The sequence below is a fragment of the Eutrema salsugineum genome, unplaced genomic scaffold (genome assembly GCF_000478725.1).
Source record: "Eutrema salsugineum unplaced genomic scaffold, Eutsalg1_0 scaffold_5, whole genome shotgun sequence".
Taxonomy (NCBI): domain Eukaryota; kingdom Viridiplantae; phylum Streptophyta; class Magnoliopsida; order Brassicales; family Brassicaceae; genus Eutrema; species Eutrema salsugineum.
The window spans coordinates 8,415,334-8,436,280 of NW_006256612.1; the positions used below are offsets into that span (position 1 = coordinate 8,415,334).

The 20,947-nt window shown below is 37.6% G+C and overlaps 7 protein-coding genes across 8 annotated transcripts; 5 read left to right on the plus strand and 2 right to left on the minus strand.

Annotated features, from left to right (window-relative positions):
- Window positions 1-326: 326 nt before the first annotated feature.
- LOC18992872 (small nuclear ribonucleoprotein SmD3b) lies at window positions 327-1,976 on the minus strand. Of its 2 annotated transcripts, none has more exons than XM_006416319.2 (5): window positions 1,728-1,976; window positions 1,038-1,090; window positions 884-950; window positions 732-785; window positions 327-589 (listed from the first exon to the last, which is right to left on the minus strand). In XM_006416319.2, exons 1-5 carry the CDS (start codon window positions 1,884-1,886, stop codon window positions 515-517), a joined length of 408 nt encoding a protein of 135 aa, XP_006416382.1. In that variant the 5' UTR covers window positions 1,887-1,976; the 3' UTR covers window positions 327-514. The 2 variants fall into 2 exon arrangements, with proteins under 2 accessions (XP_006416382.1, XP_024008520.1); XM_024152752.1 differs by having other exon boundaries at window positions 327-572; window positions 730-785.
- Window positions 1,977-2,140: 164 nt separating this feature from the next.
- Window positions 2,141-4,290, plus strand: LOC18992873 (dolichol-phosphate mannosyltransferase subunit 1). Its single transcript, XM_006416320.2, has 8 exons — window positions 2,141-2,382; window positions 2,927-3,026; window positions 3,115-3,148; window positions 3,230-3,306; window positions 3,388-3,413; window positions 3,500-3,664; window positions 3,756-3,870; window positions 3,956-4,290. Exons 1-8 carry the CDS (start codon window positions 2,264-2,266, stop codon window positions 4,058-4,060), a joined length of 741 nt encoding a protein of 246 aa, XP_006416383.1. The 5' UTR covers window positions 2,141-2,263; the 3' UTR covers window positions 4,061-4,290.
- Window positions 4,291-4,412: 122 nt separating this feature from the next.
- On the plus strand, window positions 4,413-6,641 carry LOC18992874 (probable acyl-activating enzyme 1, peroxisomal). The gene is made up of 2 exons (XM_006416321.2): window positions 4,413-4,776; window positions 4,989-6,641. Exons 1-2 carry the CDS (start codon window positions 4,438-4,440, stop codon window positions 6,447-6,449), a joined length of 1,800 nt encoding a protein of 599 aa, XP_006416384.1. The 5' UTR covers window positions 4,413-4,437; the 3' UTR covers window positions 6,450-6,641.
- A 2,207-nt stretch (window positions 6,642-8,848) lies between these two features.
- Window positions 8,849-11,620, plus strand: LOC18992875 (O-fucosyltransferase 6). The gene is made up of 9 exons (XM_006416322.2): window positions 8,849-8,998; window positions 9,105-9,164; window positions 9,319-9,409; window positions 9,588-9,664; window positions 9,752-9,840; window positions 9,927-10,110; window positions 10,224-10,508; window positions 10,597-10,928; window positions 11,033-11,620. Exons 1-9 carry the CDS (start codon window positions 8,849-8,851, stop codon window positions 11,484-11,486), a joined length of 1,722 nt encoding a protein of 573 aa, XP_006416385.1. The 3' UTR covers window positions 11,487-11,620.
- Window positions 11,621-11,638: 18 nt separating this feature from the next.
- LOC18992876 (WD repeat-containing protein DWA2) lies at window positions 11,639-14,342 on the minus strand. The gene is made up of 13 exons (XM_006416324.2): window positions 14,207-14,342; window positions 14,040-14,123; window positions 13,805-13,937; window positions 13,547-13,658; window positions 13,315-13,414; window positions 13,093-13,220; window positions 12,914-12,983; window positions 12,661-12,749; window positions 12,530-12,575; window positions 12,277-12,350; window positions 12,111-12,184; window positions 11,959-12,017; window positions 11,639-11,833 (listed from the first exon to the last, which is right to left on the minus strand). Exons 1-13 carry the CDS (start codon window positions 14,249-14,251, stop codon window positions 11,792-11,794), a joined length of 1,056 nt encoding a protein of 351 aa, XP_006416387.1. The 5' UTR covers window positions 14,252-14,342; the 3' UTR covers window positions 11,639-11,791.
- Window positions 14,343-17,212: 2,870 nt separating this feature from the next.
- LOC18992877 (nitrate regulatory gene2 protein) lies at window positions 17,213-19,429 on the plus strand. Its single transcript, XM_006416325.2, has 4 exons — window positions 17,213-18,068; window positions 18,139-18,281; window positions 18,362-18,585; window positions 18,681-19,429. The coding sequence occupies exons 1-4, from the start codon at window positions 17,213-17,215 to the stop codon at window positions 19,318-19,320; spliced, it is 1,863 nt and encodes a 620-aa protein (XP_006416388.1). The 3' UTR covers window positions 19,321-19,429.
- A 299-nt stretch (window positions 19,430-19,728) lies between these two features.
- On the plus strand, window positions 19,729-20,848 carry LOC18992878. Its single transcript, XM_006416326.2, has one exon. The coding sequence runs from the start codon at window positions 20,127-20,129 to the stop codon at window positions 20,817-20,819; it is 693 nt and encodes a 230-aa protein (XP_006416389.1). The 5' UTR covers window positions 19,729-20,126; the 3' UTR covers window positions 20,820-20,848.
- Window positions 20,849-20,947: the final 99 nt, after the last annotated feature.

The window sequence follows — 20,947 nt, forward strand, 5'->3', positions numbered from 1 at the left end:
CATGAAAAGTTGAAAACATATTAAAATTTTTTTAGAAGAAGAAACTAAGAAGGTATGAAGAAAATACTTCTAAAAAAACTTAGATTATATAAGTCACATGATGTATCAAATAAATACGATGTATATTGTAACTAATTATTTAAAGTTATCTTGACATTTGATGAAATATAGTATTACTTATATTCAATTCTTTAAATACGATGTATATTTATCTCAATCCTGTTATTTGTGTTCATGTTTATCTTCTAATTACGTGTATTTTAAGTGGGCCTCGTGGCCTTTTTATATCGAGACTTACCCATTGGGCCTTCAATGATAACCCAGTCGACAAAAAAAAAAAACATCTTAGTATTCCAAAATACAGAACTACAAGTGCATCTGGACATATCTCTTTGTTCTCTCTTGCTAGAGAAGAACATTGGTTTTACAGTGAACTCTAAAGCAGTAAATAACAGACGCAAGAGAGGCCGGCTTTGTCTCAGAATCGAAGCTTACATGCTGAGCCTAAATTCAATCATCTCCTCACAGGTGGTACCGCTCCCCTTCCTCCAGTTCCACGCCCAGTAGCCGGACGCCCAGTAGCCGGAACCTTTACAATAACATCACAGAGATTCAAGGATCCAACAATTAGTAGTGATAACGAAGAAACAAGCATTAAGGACAAACAAGGATTTCACCAAAACTTCCTAACATTGCTGTATTGAGAGAGAAAGAGCGAGAGATGAACTTACTTTTCCTCGCATTGCCGCCCTACCTCTGCCAACACCAAGGGATGAGCTCTTACCCTGCAACAATGAAGCAAGTAAGGTATTAAGTAAATTGAGGATGGATAGACATAGAGACTCTAATATCTTTCTGCATAAAGGGTTCAGAAATCATATACCTTGATTCTAGCATCTAAACGCTTGAACATAGGAGCATGCTTGAGAATGTCTGGTATGACCATAAACCTGTCAAGATCTCTCCAAAGGTCAATTACCAATACAGGAATAATCCCAACAATTATACATAAAAATAGTAAGTGTTTAATATAGCACCTGACTTTGCTGCCTCGAATAAAGACATGTTCAAGCTGTGATACTTTACCATCCTGTAACACAACATTGGAAAACCCACAACAAAAGGTCAGTGAAAAATTACAGGAGAACCCATTACGTTGTATTTGAAATACACATATGCGGAAAGATTAGTTATGAGAGTCAACACTTGAAGGGTGAATATAGATTCTGAAATTTGGAACTGGAAACTTAAAAAGAGTTCTTTCAAAAACAAAACCACAGGTTTCATTCAAACCTTGAGAATACTTAATATAATCTTAAGGAACCTAAAGCTTTCAGTCCTGCAAACTTTAGATAGTTCACCTTGACACACTATGATCCGAAAGAGCAACTCACGAACTTTCAATGTAACATTACAAGTACAAAAGTAGAACATTCCTTCCAGGACAGATTTTCACATGCCCCATCTGACTAGTACCATTCTCGTAAGATTTTAATTAGCCAGAACTCCAATGATTTTCAATCACCCAGGGAGAATAAACGAATTTTCTAAACTCATATAAGAAAAGCAAGCTAACGCCGTATGAAAAAAAAAATTCCAGGCTCGCCAAATCTAGGGTTTTCACAGCACTAAAATCAACAAATTGAAGAGAAACGAAACCTATCTATGGTTTACAAAACATACTCCAGTCTAATGAATCAATCAATTTTAGGAAGACTGTAGATTACCTTGGCGGTATATGTAATGTCCTCGAGCTGGCAGTTCCAGTTATCCTCACACTCGATCATGCTTCCTCTGTAAAGCTCGCCGCTCTTTAGCTCCACTGTCACGATATGACCAGACGCCTCGTGAAGAAGCTTCACTGGTATCCCCAAACTTCGGCTCATCTCTCTCTCTCTGCAAAACCCTAATTAAGACCTTCCGTTTTACTCTGCAGCCTAGAACAAAAAAAATGGCGGAAGGAAGGTGAGCGATTCAGTTGCTAAGGACGATTTTAGCTGTTTTAAAGCTCTCCTGATTTATTTCGGGCTTATATTGGGCCCTTAATAAACATAAGGCCCAAATTTAAGAAATTGCATTTTCCTTTCTCTATTTTTTAACATTAATGTATTTTATTCCCTGTTTTTTTTTTTTTGTTTTTACAGACGACGGCCGATTTCACAGAGCGGATCGGCTGGTTAAAACGAAGGAAGCCCCATTGCAAAACTCGCCGGGAGATTACTCAAATTTCTTAGCGTTTTGATCGGAGAATTCTCCGGCTGCTATGGCGGAAGAGAAGGAGACGAAAGGAGGGAAAAAGTACAAGTATAGCATAATCGTTCCTACATACAACGAGCGCCTCAATATCGCTCTTATAGTCTACCTCATCTTCAAGCATCTCCGGTAAAGGACATTTTTTTATTTGTTAAATCTCATACTTGCGATGAATATGCCGGTGTTTGATAATTTTTTTATAATCAAATTGGGTTTTCTATATCGAATTCTGGATCCCATTTGACTAAATTGTTAAATTCGAATCTGATCGCCGATTAGTGCTTCAGTATTTCTGATTTTTTTCCTTCCTAAAGGATCAGATGTAATGGATCTCCGCAAATTTCCGATCATGGTTTTACATTGTAACTTGAAGATCCAAATTCGTGATTGTTGTTTTTTTGCGCATGAGCTAGTAACCCAGTGTTATGATCCCTCAAACAGTGTAAAAGTAATTTCATGTTGTTTATAGAACCTCTGATTTAGTGATCGGAGAATGAGCTGAAGCTAGATGTTGTCCTCATCTCAGACTCTGGTTGTGGTTTCTGATAAGAAATTGTTCTGCACTTGTGAAGTAGACTCTTAGCAGTCAAAAGGTTATTAAGAAAATCTATCATTGCAACAACAAAGTAAAAATCGATGAAATGATTTGTTAGCCACTTCTTGTATGGTTTAGGGATGTTGATTTTGAGATAATAGTTGTGGATGATGGGAGCCCTGATGGCACACAAGAAATTGTCAAGCAACTGCAGCAATTGTATGGTGAAGACCGCATAGTGAGTAAAATACGATCTGAGTATGTGTAATTTATATGGGCATTTCTTCTCTTTAGTTGAACTCGTGTTTGTCTTTTCAATGATGCAGCTTTTAAGAGCTAGAGCCAAAAAGCTTGGCTTAGGTATGTAATTTCATACTTTATCATCTTCTAACTTTGCTTAACAAGAAGGGAATTTAATTTTCTTGGCATGATCGTTCTCAGGAACTGCATATATCCATGGTTTGAAGCATGCTACGGGTGATTTCGTTGTAATCATGGATGCTGATCTTTCACATCATGTAAGAGCCACCTACTGAATTTTTTTTTTTTTCTGGTTGTCTTATCTTTTTGTTGAGCTAACTCACTTTTCTCTTGTGCAGCCGAAGTATTTGCCAAGTTTCATCAAGTAAGTAGAGTTTCTTGATCTCTTACAAAATCCATAAGCTTATAATGGTTTTAAGTTGACTCTCTTTTGTTCTCTACATCATGAAGGAAACAGTTAGAGACAAATGCAAGTATAGTAACCGGTACACGGTATGTAAAAGGTGGTGGTGTACACGGGTGGAATCTTATGCGGAAACTCACAAGCAGGGGAGCAAATGTACTAGCTCAAACACTTTTATGGCCTGGTGTTTCTGATTTAACTGGATCATTCCGGTAAAATTCAACGAACTTGTGCATCTTTTTTTTTCTGAATCATTCGATAGTTTCATGACTAACTTCAACACGTCTTTATTGAAAAAAAAAGGCTATACAAGAAATCAGTGCTTGAAGATGTGATTAGCTCATGTGTGAGTAAAGGCTATGTCTTTCAGATGGAGATGATCGTTCGTGCTACCAGAAAAGGATACCATATTGAAGAGGTCTCTCTTCAGATCTCTACTTGTGATTTTGATTCCTTTAGAAACTATATTTCATTTTTTCTCTGATGCTCGTCTTTATCTGCAGGTACCGATCACTTTTGTGGATAGAGTATTTGGAACGTCGAAGCTGGGAGGATCTGAAATAGTGGAATATCTAAAAGGCCTCGTCTATCTTCTGCTCACGACTTAAGAGATAGACACCAACATGAGTCTCATCATACTCTTCTATAGAAACTTCACTTTAGCTTTGACTTTGAGAGAGTTGCATCTTCCAAAGACTGAAAGTTCACTTTATAGACGATGTTCGTTTTCAATGCCGAGTTGAGATATTTTACACTTGATAACAAAAAAAAACAAGAACAGGTTTTATTTTATGTTTTAGACTGTTCGTAATAAGTAAATCTAATCGAGGAGGGCTTATATCGAAAAGAGAATAACTGGGCTGATTTCACAAGAAATGAAGCCAAAAAAAGCCCAAGTGGAAGACGATCATCGTACTCTCCACGAAGCTCGAGCCAAGTGGCTGATGATATTCTGGCCAAACATGCACTTATCTTTTGTCGGACAATGATTGCTGTTAATTCCTTTTTGGTACAGATTCGTGTAGAGCCTTCAGACTCTTATGATCTAATATCATTTAATGAAACGCAGCAGCATCACCACTATTCAAGAGCGACAGAGCAAACAATACTTTCCGGCGAAAACAAAATGGAGGGAACTCTCAAGTCTCCGGCCAACTACGTTCCTCTCACTCCGATCAGTTTCCTGGATCGATCTGCCGTCGTCTACGCTGACAGAATCTCCGTCGTTTATGGCCCCGTCACCTACACGTGGCGCCAGACCCGTGACCGCTGCGTCAGAATCGCCTCCGCTCTCTCCCACCTCGGGATCTCTTCCGGCGATGTGGTTAGAACTTTCTCATCCATCGATTCCTCTTGATTTATTCCTTTTTAGCTTGATTTATAATTTGGTCGCATGCATCTGTCTCGCAGCTTGAAGATCATGTTTGTTCCCAAATCGTTAATAACTAGGATATTTTTTTTTCCCTTTCGCAAGCTTCAAAAATTCATCATTAAAATTATCAAGCTACTCGAATTTGACCATGACACGTTTATCAGGTTTCAGTGTTGGCACCAAACGTTCCAGCTATGGTTGAGTTGCATTTTGGTGTTCCCATGGCTGGAGCTTTGCTCTGTACACTCAACATTCGCCATGATTCCGCACTTGTAGCAGTTTTACTCAGACATTCAGGTACAAAAGTGCTTTTCGCTGATCATCAGTTTCTCCCAATTGCTCAAGGAGCTTGTGAAATCCTCTCAAAGAACCGTGAAAAGGCCCCGCTTTTGGTCTTGATCCAAGAGCCTCTTCTTCAACCTGTTTCGGGGAAGAAGAAGAGCTTGATGGAATACGAAGATGTTGTGGCCATGGGAAACTCGGATTTCAAAGTCAAAAGACCAAAAGATGAGTGTGATGCTATCTCTCTTAATTACACATCAGGCACCACTTCAAGCCCCAAGGGTGTTGTTTACAGTCACAGAGGTGCTTATTTGAATTCTCTGGCTGCGATTATACTCAACGAAATGCAATCCTCGCCTACTTATCTATGGACTAATCCAATGTTTCACTGCAATGGCTGGTGCTTACTTTGGGGTGTTACCGCAATTGGTGGCACTAATATATGCTTGAGGAATGTGACCGCAAAGGGTATATTCGATAACATTTCCAAGCACAAAGTGACTCACATGGGAGGTGCACCGACAATACTGAATATGATCGTCAACGCGTCTGAATCCGAGAAGAAACCGCTTCCCGGGAAGGTGTCGTTTATAACCGGTGCTGCACCACCACCGGCTCACGTGATTTTCAAAATGGAAGAGTTAGGGTTTTCTATGTTTCATTCCTATGGGTTAACCGAGACTTATGGACCAGGCACGATCTGTACATGGAAACCTGAGTGGGACTCTCTGCCTAGAGAAGAACAGGCGAAAATGAAAGCCCGGCAAGGCGTGAATCATTTGGGGATTGAGGAAATAGATGTTAAAGATAGTGTAACCATGAGAAGTTTGCCAGCTGATGGTGAATCTATGGGTGAAGTTGTCTTCAGGGGAAACACAGTGATGAATGGTTACTTAAAGAATCCTGAAGCAACCAAGGAAGCTTTTAAAGGAGGTTGGTTTTGGAGTGGCGACTTGGGCGTTAAACACCCTGATGGTTACATAGAGCTGAAAGATCGGTCCAAAGACATTATCATCTCTGGAGGAGAAAACATCAGCTCGATTGAAGTTGAATCTGTTCTGTTCACTCATCCTTGTGTTCTTGAAGCAGCTGTGGTTGGGAGGCCTGATGAGTATTGGGGTGAGACTGCTTGTGCGTTTGTGAAGCTTAAAGACGGGTCTAAGGCCAGTGCCGAGGAGATTATCAGCTATTGCAGGGACCGGCTTCCGCATTATATGGCTCCGAGGAGTATTGTCTTTGAGGATCTTCCTAAAACATCGACTGGGAAAGTCCAGAAATTTGTTCTGAGGACCAAGGCTAAGGCTATGGGAAGCTTAACAAAGAAAGGCAGAAGCAAGTTGTGAATTGGTAAGCTTTTGTTTACTTCTTTATCATGTTGGTTAAGCTAAACCGGCATTGTTGTATCATTCTGAAATATAAACCAAGTTGTATCATTCTGAAATAAATTATCACGTGGTTTAAGCTACACAGGATTTCTTGTCCTAAAATAGACCAAGTTGTATCTTTCTGGAATAAAACAAAAACGGTGGTGTGAAGTTGTACTTATGCAAAGTTAGATCTGTAGCATTCTGACTTTGAGAAATTATTGTAATTATCATGTTGGTTAAGCAAAACCGGAATTATTGTACTAATATATAAACCAAGTTGTATCATTGTAGAATAAATTATCATGTTGGTTAAGCTCGACAGGAATTGTTGGACTAAAATATACCAACTTGTATCTTTCTACAGTAAACAAAAACATTATGAAGGTATAAAATTAGATCTCTAGCATTCTGACTTGAGTAGTTGAATCTGATGGCAAGTAGGTAGATACTATATATTATCTTAGGGAATCAATCCTTAAACACTGTCTCGTTATAATCGTTTGTTTTTGTTCTTTAACTAAATTTCAATTCTTTTTAAATAACCTAAATAAAATATTACTGTAGTCGTAGGAAGTCGTGCTCAACTCATACAGATATATTTCATATCAATACATTATACAGTATTTTAATCGGTTTTATTCGGGGTCGGATTATGTTTTGTTTTTCTTCCCCAGATCGATGTTGATATCAATTTTTTTAAAATTTATTTTAGCTTTCATATAACCAGAAGATAATTGAAGACTTTTTCTTTTCTTTCTTCTGACTCAAAGATGTAGACCATATAAACGGTAAGACTTGTGTGATTGGAATTTGTTAACATGTATATATAACTAATTGATATTTATAGCGAAATTGAAAAAAAGTATATCTTATATTAAAAAGTTTCTAAGTGCCGCTACGCATGTGATAATGATACATATTCAACTTCTTTTTTAACTAAAGCAAAATTTATAATTGCAAACCAATGATCACTATATCAAAAACGTGTAACGATTAGAGATGAAATTCTTATCACCGTTATGGCGTGATCAAGCTTTTGTAATGGATTGCGACGTGTAACGAAATGACTGAACTTGTCTCAATTCTCCAAGACTCCAATCCCTTGTTGGAAATTCACATGGTGAAACTTGTAAGTTGCAACAAGAAAAAACCATATTATGTAATAATACCTTCAAGGCGTAAAGATAAACAAACGATTCAAACTTAATGATCTATTATATGCATGTGAATAATCTATTTTGCTCAATCAATACGAGCGCTTAACCAACGATACTACTCGGTTAGATTGTACGATCACAAACCGTTGCTAGTTTCCCGGTTTCGGTTTAAAATAAGCATCCATAAACTCTTAAACCGGCTCACACCAATTTTGTTAAGCGATGGTGACAACACCAAGCAAACGGAAACTGGCAGAAAGGCATACAAAAAGGGTAATACTTTCCTTCGTAGTTCACGCTATTGTTCACTTACACTCTTCTGCTAAAGTTAATAACTGAAATAGTAATTTCAAATATTCTTCTTTTTACTGATAAATAAGAAATAACAAAGATGATAAAGCAAAGAGTAATATTTACACTAATTTATATTTCAGAGACACTAATGGCTTTAAATTTCTAAAGTGATTTAAAGAAACAAAGCTTGTTTGGTGGAAAAGAAAAGAAGAAGAAATAAATCTTGTAACTGGCTCTACTGTCAAAAGATGATAAGAGTTTCCAAGAATGCTAACATTATCAATCTTGTAATTATTCGATAAATCAAGTATAATTAAGCAAAACAAGAAGATTAACAATCAAAACAAACTAGAGCAACAAATAGAATAACCTGCAAGACTTAAACAATCCAGCTCATGATATCATCAGTCATCATTATCAAAATCTGACACTAATTTTGTAATTAATTAATTAATTAATTAATATATACAGAGATCATATATGTGTGTATACACATATACACACATTATAAAAAGCTGTTAGAAGAAGTGCTGGAGGCGGTGCCTCATTTCTTTCAGAGCCCAGAAATCTATAAGAACTGTCCCAAACCAAAAACAAAAACCAAAAAAATGACATTTCTTAATTCTTTAATGGAACAAGAAAAAAATCAACCTTTCGCTCTCTCTCTCTCTCTCCATATATAAAAGATGAAGCGAGAGAGAATCTCGAATGATTGTTGTGGTGATGATGTCGTGAAAAGAAAGAGTAAATTGCAATAGACAAATGTGTTTTGATTTCGATTGTGAATCTTCTTAACCACTCTCTCTCTCTCAAAACCCAAAAGAGAAGGACTTTCGTTTGTTCCTCCATTGAAACGGAGTTTTTTTCTCGAATCACTCTCTGGCGTAGAGGCGAAGGTAAAAGCGCTGCACTTATAGCCTTTCCATGGCTTTCCAACGGCGGCGCTACAATTACTATAACCGTCTCCGCCGTCTCCTCCCTCTAATTTGCGCCGTCTCTGGAGCTCTCCTCATCCTCTTCGCTCTTCTCTCCATCTTTTCCCCTCCTCCGGATGATTCCGATCACCGCATCTCCGTACACTCTCTCTCTCTCTCTCTCTCTCTCTCTGTAGACTTATAAGTTTGTGTATGAAATTGTGATATCTCTGTCTTATAACGCCATTGTTAATGTGTAATTGCAGAAGCAGATTAACTATGGAGCCAGTGAAGAGAAGAACATAGCTGTCGTTTTCAGAGTTCCGGTTAGGGTTCTAATTCATTTCTTAGATTTTGCTATTTGATTATCATCTACCCAGATGATTGTTCTGACGTTCTTTTTTGCGAAGTCTAGATTTTTTTGTTGCATCTTCCGTAATTGGGCTCTTTTGGGGTTTGTGTTTGTTTTGAACGAAACAGAGAAGTGGAGGGAGATCAGATCGTGATATCTGGCGTTCATGGAATGCTGAGTTCTTTTACGGTTGCTGCAATGCAAGTATCCAGTTCCCAAGTGCGTAAAGTTGTTTACTTTTTCTGTTATTTTGGTGTTTAGAGATTATGTGAATTAGAGAGAGTGTTAAGCATAGATAGCTTGAATATGGAAGTTAGCTAGAATCAGCCAATACAAGTTTTCTGAATTTCAGGGGGGTTTATAATTTAGTCACATAATTTTTGATTTCTTACTGCAGATGCTAAAGCAATTACTAAAAGTGATCGGTACTTGGCAATCGCTACTAGTGGTGGTTTAAACCAACAGCGAACTGGGGTAAGTTCCTTTAGCTTTTCTCTGATCTTACTTTGTTTCTGAAATCTTGTTTGTTTTGAGTTTGACTATATGCAATGTTTCTTTCAGATTGTAGATGCTGTTGTTGCCGCACGAATTTTAAACGCTACGCTTGTTATTCCAAAGTTGGACCAGAAATCTTACTGGAAAGATGCCAGGTTCTTGCTTAAACTTTATTTCACAATTCGTAAAAATCAAAACTTTGTGCATCTTAGTAACATTTGATTATGTGCTTTTTATGCAGTGACTTCTCGCATATTTTCGATGTTGATTGGTTTATGTCATTTCTCTCAAAAGACGTCAAAATCATAGAGCAACTTCCTCAGAAAGGAGGTCGAACGTGGAGTCCCAGCAGAATGCGTGTACCGAGGAAATGCAATGAGAAATGTTATATTAATCGGGTATTACCTGTTCTTCAGAAAAGGCATGTAAGTTTTCCTGCTTTTCTCTCAATCTGTTTGCTTCTTAGCATTTAAAAAGCTGCATCTTTCTTTTTGATGCTTATGTATATGATTATGATCTTGTAAATGTTTGGTTTCAGGCAGTTCAATTAAACAAATTTGACTACAGACTTTCAAACAAGTTGAGAGATGATTTGCAGAAGCTGAGGTGTAGAGTAAACTACCATGCGCTAAAGTTCACTGATCCCATTCGTCAAATGGGTAACGAATTGGTCCGACGAATGCGGTTAAGGAGCAAACACTACATTGCTTTACACCTTAGGTTTGAACCTGATATGCTAGCCTTCTCGGGATGTTACTATGGCGGTGGTGAGAAGGAGAAAAAAGAGTTGGGGTCAATCAGAAGGAGATGGAAAACTTTACATGTATGGCTACAGATCTTCTTATATGTGCCCCTCTATTTTCTTCCTCTTTTTGTGTGGAATTAACGAGTTGAATATTTTATAATTGCAGGTAACTAACCCGGAAAAGCAGAGGCGGCAAGGAAGATGTCCACTTACACCAGAAGAAGTTGGATTAATGCTTCGAGCTTTGGGATATGGAAGCGATGTTCATATATATGTTGCATCAGGTGAAGTTTATGGAGGAGAGGAGTCTTTAGCTCCATTGAGAGCACTTTTCCCACATTTCTATTCAAAAGACACTATTGCTACAAAAATGGAGTTAGAACCATTTTCTTCTTATTCTTCACGAATGGCTGCACTCGATTTCCTTGTCTGCGATGAAAGCGATGTTTTTGTTACAAACAATAACGGAAACATGGCCAGAATATTAGCCGGTCGAAGGTAATTAATTTAACCAAAGCTTTTCTTTTTTTCTTTCTTCTTCATTATATGTTTGTAAGGTTGTTTAGCTTTTTGTGTTGAAAGGTGTTGTTGGTTGTATGCAGGAGATATTTTGGACATAAACCGACAATCAGACCGAATGCGAAAAAGCTGTACAAGTTGTTTTTAAGCAAAGAGAACACAACTTGGGAGGAGTTTGCTTCAAGAGTCAGAACATTTCAGAGAGGATTCATGGGAGAGCCAAAGGAAGTAAGAGCCGGTAGAGGAGAGTTTCATGAGAATCCATCCACTTGTATATGCGAAGATACCGATGCGCAGACGAAGGCGGGAAATGTGGATTCAAGAAAGCTCGGCAAGAAAAGCAAAAATGATGTTGTAGTAATAACCAATGATGATCAGAAGGAAGATGAAGATGCAGAGTGGTCTCCGGAGACAGATTATGGGGAAGACCAGGCTGATTTGCAGGACAGAGGATTGTATAATGGTACGAGGTTAGATTATGAGGATGTGTCATCGGTTTCTGATGAGCCTGAGCTAGAAGAAATGCTATCAGATTGATTCAGTTTTTTAAAAAGATTCAAAATTGTTTTTTTTTTTCTCAACCTTGTCATCATTTTCTTCTTTCTTTCTGTACATAGAAATCCAATCCATTTTGTTTTCCAATTCATTTTCTTACTTTTGCCGACAAGAATATTTGCTACTTGGAAGAGTTTGAGTGAATGATGGATAGATAGATACATCAAGATCCAAAACAAATTGTATCAAAAGTACATTGTTGTAAATACATTAGTGCCCAACTTTTTCCCGACGAGGATTTCGATGGGTCGTATCTGTGTCAGAACGAAAGAGATGATGAGCTTTTACTATATTCTTGGAAGAAAAGGCTTGACGGATTCGATGACGACCTAACACATATATCCAAGCAAGAAACATTAATCAGATGAATCCCCAAAGTTCTTTAGTGTAGGTATTTATGATTCTCTTGATCTTGTGATTCGATAGGGACATAGGGTAGAAGAAATTTACTTACCCTTCCGTCGTATGATAATGATGCAAAAACCCAAGGCTCACGTGAGCTCCAAGCAAGGCCTGTGTTGTGATTGAACAGTATTTTAAGTAAATGTCAGAGTGTAGTTTTTGTTTCATAAGATAGTGGTAATCACAAGGTCTGAGAGAATTTACCATAGACACTGTCTTCATAATCCGTGTATGAGTTGAGCAACAGGTTTACACGCTGACGGGGTGATTCGACAGAGCTGTGATAGATGGTAATATGGACTCAGAACAATGTTGGGGTAAAAAAAATTCAAATAATGGGTTTGAGGAGGCTAAGGAGATTTGTGATAACCTCTCTGAGGTTTTGTCATCACTGGATGATGCAGAAGCAAACCACAAGTTGACAGCTGAGTCTGTTCCAGCACTCTGTGTTTCAGTAACAACGTTTTTAAATTTAGCTAGCGAGTTGAAGCATAGGCCTCGTTTCCTAAATTAAGCTTTATCATTTACTAAAGAAACAAAAAGGGCGATGCTTTGGACATACAACAAAAGCATCATTCCATCATCGAGTTGTGTTAAGAAGAGCAAAGGAGAAAAGAGAGTACCAGAATCAGCCCATCATACTCAGGGTTACACTTGACAGCCCATGTCCTGCAAAATTGGACAGAAACATACACGACACAATGAAGACTCGAGCACAAAAAAAAATCAAAAATGAAAACGGAAGCAAACATACCAGTGTGTATGACCAGGAAGCTCTTGGACAGGAGCCTTAGCCTTCCGGAGATCCCATACATGTATGCCAGATTCATCCTCTGCAGTTATCTACATAATCCAATATTTAATCCATCACAACAAAGATATGATAAATTTACACAGGATCCAAAGGCTGAGTCCCACATTCCTTTCTACATAAACCATTCATTCCATTTAAAAGAGTATTGTATAGTGCTTCGGAGGTAGTTAAGAGGACAAGAGGAAAGTCTTACAAGTATATGTTCTCTCTTGGGATTGTAATCAACACCTCGTACATGAGCACGTTCAATTGAATTAACCTTCCTGTGTTGCGCAAACAACATGGGAAACCTCAACATATATATACATGGGTTCATAAAACCTCCTAAGTTAATGTTCACTGGAACAGAGGAGACCAACAGCGATACCATACTTCATAGTACGCAGGTCCCAGAACTGGACAGATGATTCACCAGTTGCTGCCACAGCATTTACATCATGTGGATTCCATGCTCCACCAGATAAAGAATGCAACATCCCAGCCGAATCCTTTGATAGAACCTATATAAAAGCTAAAACTGTTAAAACAAATGCCTTGCAAAAGATCTAAATACACAAGAGGCAAAAGCACCCAATATCCTCGTAGCTAAATCACCTCAGTAGACTTTTTCGAACAGTCCAAGCTCCACAAGAAAATATTTTGCTCATCTATGCTGACTAACTTGTCACATCTTCCAGAAGGCCACCAAAGAACACTGTTTGCACAAGAAAGATAGAGACGGAGAGTCAGCTTCGTAAGGTGTGGATAAAAGAAGAAATAAGTTCTAAAACTTCTGCACCACCATAGCAGCAAAAGACTCTGCTGAAACGATAAATTATCAACTCACCAGTTAATCTTATCAACATGTGCATCAAGAGATGCAATACGCTCCAATTGCGGAGAATTCAGTTGACCATATAATTCAGGAATTTGCCATATAGCTGCTCCAAATGATTCACCTTAACCGAAAAAAAAAGCATTATGAGTTTTTTTTTTGACACATTCAAGCTTTAAGCCAATACAACTCTCAATCCGAGAAGTTAAAATAAATAAAAAATCCAGAACTCCAATTTCTTGCAATTGATCAAGATATGCGAATATTTACCAGTGGAAAAGACAGTGGAGAAAATACGTTGATCGAAAGGGCAAGAAGCAAGGTCCCATATCTCATTAGGATGAGAGAACAAACCCTCGCATATCAGCTCAGATCCACCAGATGACAGACGAAGAAGATGAACCTTCAAAGTATCTCAAATGTTTGGGGGAAACAAACTTTCAGTATCTTCCTGAATAAATAGAAGACGGCAACGATCAATAGAAAAAAAAAAACATGGATTCACCTCATTTTCTTCCTTCAAACTTAAGGTTCCAGTGAGAAAGCTGGTGTAATCCGTATCGGCTTTCACATCCGATATACATCTAGCCTGAAAACACAACAAAATTTCGTCTTTTGAAGAAGCTAAGGAAGATTAACGAAGATCCGAGAACAGAGAAGATGATGAATCACCTGATACTTCAATCCGTATCCAATTCCTGACGATCCTCCTTGCATTGTCGCCTGAGCCGATGAACGGATTTAGCTAGACGACCAGTAGGAACCAGAAAGCCGACCAAATTGATTTTTTTTTTGGTTCGTGCTGCTGATGATACTAATGGGCCTTAACTTAAAATATTAAGGCCTAATTTATAATTAAGAGTGTATAGAAGCCCAATTTCTCATCGTTATGATTTTACAACTACTCCCAGTCACACTGTGACAGTGTCACAGTGTGACTCACACTAAACAGGAAAGGCAGTCTCAAGAAAAGAGAAAAAAAAAAGGAAAGTTTAGTCTTGAACGTTTAATATCTAGAATAATTACAAATAACGAATAATCATACTAGTTCATAACCAAATTTCTTTAAACAGATGAAGACAAAAAGTATCACTAGTGAGGTCACTTAGAGCCTTAAGAGGAGCTTTGAATGGAATCAGCCTGCTCGACAAAAGAAAAAAAAAAGGAATCGAATCAGCCCAGTTAGACTCCTATGAATTGTCTGTCTAGTACTCAGTCATAGTTAGACCGTTATAGCGTTGTTTGATCGACGGGAAAAAAAAGAGCATAAAATCATGAATCCATCATCAGAAAATGCTATCATTACGTTTGTTTTGTGTGTTTGTAAATGGTTTAAATCATTACGTTTGTTTTGTGTGCTTGTAAATGGTTAAAATTATCATTACGTTTGTTACAACGTCTTAGCAAAGCCACAGAGACAAGGCACGTGATGATGATTTCATGAGCTTATGACCGTTAATTAAATATGATTTTTATTTGTATGTGATTATTTTCGAAGCCTTAATTGGATAAAACATAGAAACTAGTAAGGTAGGGAGGAATGTTTGCCGACCCTAAAAACCATTGGTAGTTGATAAGTATTATCAAATGTTGTCCGATAATTGTCTTTTTCATTTAGTTTTGCCGAGATGGGTATTCCATAAATATGGATAAATGTATATTGTTTTTTTTTTTGGGTTAAATGATAAATGTATATTGTTGTATTCAATAGTTGAATATTTATACGCATGGGAATTTCCTGATAGGAAAATAAGAAAGTAGTGATAAGATGACAAAATTTGAGGAGGTGGATCTCCACCATCCCCAGAAAAGAAACATTCCTCTGTTTCACTCAAAAATATAAAGAAATTTTCCTTCTTTCGAGAGATGGGCTCGTTTAGGAAAAACTAAAGATCCCTCGTGTACGTTTTCGCTTTTTTGTTTTGTCCTATCTTCTCATCAAAAGCTTCAAACCCACGAAAAAGTTCCAAACTCTCACTCTAAGTCGAAGACGTGCGCACACGCTCGTTCATATCAAACTGATGATACACACACATATATAAATATTCGTTCTTGATCAGGTGGAGAAATAAACCGAGAGCGTTTATCCGAAATTAATTTTCTAGAATCATTTTCGTAAAGGTTTTTTTTCGTTTCTTGTTTGTGATGTGTATATATTAGATGAATGGATAAGGTTAAGAGTAATTGACAAGCATTTCATGGATGATTAGTATTTCATGATTTTGTAGGGTTATATACTTATATTTTAATGTTGCATCAATGTAATTAAGTGTAAAGAACATATCAAGCTGAACAAATTAATTAGGAAGATATTAGAGATTATGTCAAGGCAATCAGTGAGCCAGTGAGCTGTAAAGTACGTATACGTAGGGGTTAATATCTTGACAAAATCTTCATTTTATCTTTGTTAGAAGCCAAAGTCGTGAGTTTTGAGTTCGGACAAAAGAAAGAAATGGATTAAAATATGAGTTTGGCACCTACAACAGGTGCATGTTATTGTGAGGAAGTACTTTTAGAGCATGATTTCACAATAAAATTTTAATAATACTTTGCGTTACTTTGAATCTCTCGAACCTAGCTTGTTTATTTTAACTTTTCACCTTTTTTACGTTAATTTTCCTTATTTTATCTCAAACTTATCACTTTGAATCTCAAACCTTTTGTTTTTCTTTAGCCAAAAAAAAAAAATCACTTTTTTAGCTTTAACTTTTTTGAACCACGTCTTTTTCCACTTTCTATGCTTTAATGATTCTCATAGTTGTTGAATATTGCATGGTTCCATCGCAAAAATCGTTTTAACATTTTGGACCGTGAAAAGGAAAATAAGTAAATGCAATGTTTTATAATCATAGATAGCATAATTATTTTTACTACTTTCCAAATTGAAGTTTGGTTGCATTGCATGTCCCTTCTTCTACAAGGGAAAAACGGCTCTTATATATTAATCATTAATCTTCAATTTATATGTGAAAGTGTCACCCCTATATATATGAGTTTTCCTTTTGAAATTGTAATGCGGTTTAACTATTATAACCAAAATACTTAATTATTTACTGGAACTAGAGACGCCAATGTAGAACAAAAAAATAATTCTGGTGATCTATATTTGAACAATAAATTATAGGAGTTGGGAGAATATTCGAATGTACAATTATTCTTGGTTACTTACACTTACTGTAGTCTGTAGACGTCTTCAATGGTAAAAATATCTGGTTTTTTAGGCTTACTAAATTGATGTAGATTTCAGTTTGGATTTTCCGGTTAAAGAAAAAGACAGTTTGAATTGGTGTGTAGATAGATACTAAAAAAAAAACAATCAATTTTCTTAAAAAAAAAAATATCATAGTGAAATCTTAAAAAGCAACAGAAAGAAAAATGATTATGGTTAAAACCAATGAATTTTAAGGGGAAAAATAATTAAAACCAATAAAAAAATCAGAAAATATAAGTTATTTAGGGGATCCCGCCACAGCATATTGTTTGGCTTAAAACTCAATGCATGTGCTCTCTAATTTTGAAATTCAACTATGGTATTATTGTCTTTAATTATTTACCAGTAGTTAAGCCATTCACAATTGATTACACCTTAAGTACGTAACTGTTGTCGTGATTATATAATCTATGTCCAATCCTAGTTTTTGAAACACACACACTCAAACAACTTCTCCGACGACCGTTATGGGCTGCTCCTGCTCCAAGCTCGACGGTTTGCCGGCCGTCGCTCTATGTCGTGACCGCTGCAACTCACTGGAGGAGACGCTCCGCCGCAGCTACGCCTTAGCCGACGCTCACGCCGCTTATCTGCTCTCTCTTAACACCGTCGGCCCAGCTCTCCGTAGATTCTTCGACCAAGCCGTCGAGTCTCCGCCGGATATTGAATCCGAAGCCGAAGAATCGCCGGATACGTCTTCGCCGGAATCATATTCCTCGCCTCACTCCGTCGTCAGCAGCTCAGATTCCGATTTGCCTCCCAAATTCGACTCGGATTGCGAGGAAGATGGAAACAGAGGTACGGACTGTGCTAAGCTCGAAGCCTTAAATCGCAATCATGACCCGTTCTACTCCCGTAATCACGAATCCGTCACTGTATCTCCGCCGCCTCCGCCGCCGCCCCCGCCTCCGCCGAGCATTTACGCTTGGGATTTTATCAATTTCTTCGAGAGCTACGAGTATCCGTACAATTCGAATCCTAAGGATTTGAAAGATAGAGAGACCATTCGTTGTTTTGATGAAGATACGTTGATGAAGAAGAAGACTCAGAAAAATGCTACTATTCGCCGAAACGAAGGGAAGACTGGAACAGGGGAAGAGAAATGTATCCAAAAAATCTCCGAGAAGAAAAAACTTAAATCGGAGAAAAGCGGAAAGAGTGTTCCGAGGGAATCAAAGGATCAACAAGCTTCGTCCGATTTCTCACAAGTCACAAAGCAATTGGAGAAAATGTTCAAGAAAGCTTCAGGAGCAGGGAATGATGTTTCGAAGATGTTCGACACTTCGAGATTCAGATATTACCAGAAAAACTCAGTTTATCAAGGTAATGTTTGATTTCTTATTGACGTCACTCTCTGTTTGCTTCTGATCATTCTGCTATTTTCGATTTTCAGCTTCTTCAAATGTTCTCTACGTGAAGAAGATGACTCCTTTGCATCCCAAACCAGCGGAAGATTTTGGATCCAATTTAAGTAATCTTTCATCTACTCTGAAGAAACTTTTCATGTGGGAGAAGAAACTGTACCAAGAAGTAAAGGTAAATCAAAAACTATGAATGGTTTAAGACAAAACATTAGTGTTGATTATGTGTTCTTAGATTCTTGAACGTGTTTATAGGCAGAGGAGAAGCTCCGTACATCTCACACGAAGTACTTCAAACAATTGAGGAGATTGGAACAGAATAGTACAGATCCAAGCAAAATCGAAGCCATTCGTTCTTCGATTCAGTGTCTGTCTACGAGAATAAGAGTCTCTATCCATAAGATAGACAGCATATGTCTGATGATAAACAAGTTACGCGACGAAGAACTCTGGTCACAGATGAAAGAACTGATCCACAGGTACTAATTAAGGAACTACCATTACTATAAGTTTTAAGATTTTGTTTAAGAAATCTCTTGAGTTATCTTAGCTTGTTGTGTCGTAATTAATATAGGTTGTTTAAGATGTGGAGCTGTATGCTGGAGTGTCATAGTAGACAATCCCGAGTAATCGCAGAGGCTAAGAAGCTTGATAAGATGACACTAAAAGAAAATCTAGACATATCCCAGCTTGAGCTTGCCATAGAAATGAAACTGGAGTTGAGAAACTGGAGCCAAAGCCTTTCGAACTGGATAGATGCTAAGGCTCAGTACGTTAAGGCCTTGAACAGTTGGCTAATGAGATGTCTGAAGCAAGAACCTCAAGAACCAACGCCAGATCTCTCTGAAGAGCCACCAGTGTTTGGTGCTATCAACAGCTTGTCACAAACCCTTGATGGATCAGATGTAGAGGAGGAGTTTACAGATGCGGTTTACGCTGTCGTGATGCACGTAAACCATCAAGTTGAAAAACAGAGGATGGAATTGGAGGAGCAGAGGAATGTTAATGGCGGTGGTAAGGATAGAGAAAGGAAACTTGTGATGTTAGAGAAGGAAGAGCAGAAGATGCAGAGGAAGATGAAGACAGTGCCATCTGTTGACGTAATAGGGAGTTTTAATCTGAAGTCGAACATGGAACAGATTTTCAAATCTATGGAGAAATTAGCTACAAACTCGAAGCAGACTTATGAGGGACTTGACTTGATATGCACGTAATGTACCGTTTTGTTTTTTAGTTCTTATAATTACTTCTATCTATTTTTCTTTCGTGTTCTTTCAAGAATTTTATCAAGTTTGGGGAAATGTTACAATAAGATTTTTAGCATACAGGACGAAAAATATTTGCACGTACGTATGTATTTAATATTATAGGTGTCCCAGGTGATTTTTAATTTAAAACTTACTCTGCTGAATTTTTTCTCTCGTTCTACCAATAAAGCTGTGAACATCTCAGATATAAATTTCAATTAAAAAATGATATATATATATATAGATATATATATATATATTCTTTCTGGTTTTGATTCCTTACAATTCAGATGATTACAAATTAACACTGGCTGGCTTGGTTCATGTATGATTTCTGACAAAGCTGCTCGTTTATAATGTAAATCAGAAGTTGCAATTCTGTTTTGTTTTGTTGTGTAGACAACAGTATCTGAGCAAATCCACAATGTTGCCAAATACATACACGGAAGGTTCCTTAATACCTCTAACTTCAACTAGTTTGAAATTATAACCTAAATGACCTGTTTCCTCTACATATGTCTTCACGTCCGTACAAAAATAAACAAGAAAAAACACCTCAGGGTTGGTTCCTTCATCGTACTTTCCTCATCATTCTCAGATCTATCATTACTCTAATCTATACATTACCTATATATGGAGTCTCCCTATATACAAGTTCACTAAATCTTAATCACAAACCAATCTAAATTTCTCATTAAAAATCATTATTTTCCTTTGAATTTCTTCACTTTTTCTTCTGAATCAAGGAAAAACCCTTTCGAGGTCTCAATTGAATGGCACAAATGGACTTGGAAGGCTTGAGAGAACTACAAGACTGCGCAAACTATCTTCTCGATCACTGTCCAGAAGCAAGAGAGTCTCTGTGTCAACAAGGGAAAGAGAAATGGATTGAGCAAGTGTCTGAAGCTTCAGTAACAATGTTAGACGTTTGCAATGTGTCCAAGGATGTGATGGCACTGGTGAGACATAGCCTGCAAGAACTTCAACTAACACTACGCTGCAATGAATCAAACATCAATGAGAAGATCGCAGCGTATAATCGGTATAGGAAGAAGCTCAAGAAGGAAACACTCAAGTGCTTAAATAGTCTAAAGGGTATTAAAGGAGGAAGAGGGGCAACGGTGACGCCGAGTATAGAGCAGAACCTTTTGTTTGTCGCAGAGGTTTTGAAAGAAGTGAGAAGAGCCATTATGACTATGGTTGAGTCTCTGTTCTCGCTTGTGTGTATTCCTTGGCTGGAAAGAAGACCGAGCAAAGGTTCATTGTCCTCGATCTTTACTATGCGGTTTTGTTGCTTCGATGATGTGTGGGACGAAATGGCGGTGCAGAGCGCGAGTACAAGGTTGGAAGCAGCACAGATCGCTGTTGAAGAGCTTGAAATCGAATTGGGGTGTATTTTCCGGCGACTGATTCAGACAAGAGTTTCACTTCTTAATATTCTTACAGCTAAGATGTCTCCTGTTTGATACCGCTTTTGGCCGACATAAACTACGTGTACCTGTAAAAATTAGAATTGTGAACATAAATCAATTAAAAAAAGTCACACACACATATTACAAGTCATTTTTTCAAGTTCTATAAGTTGTCAAGTATA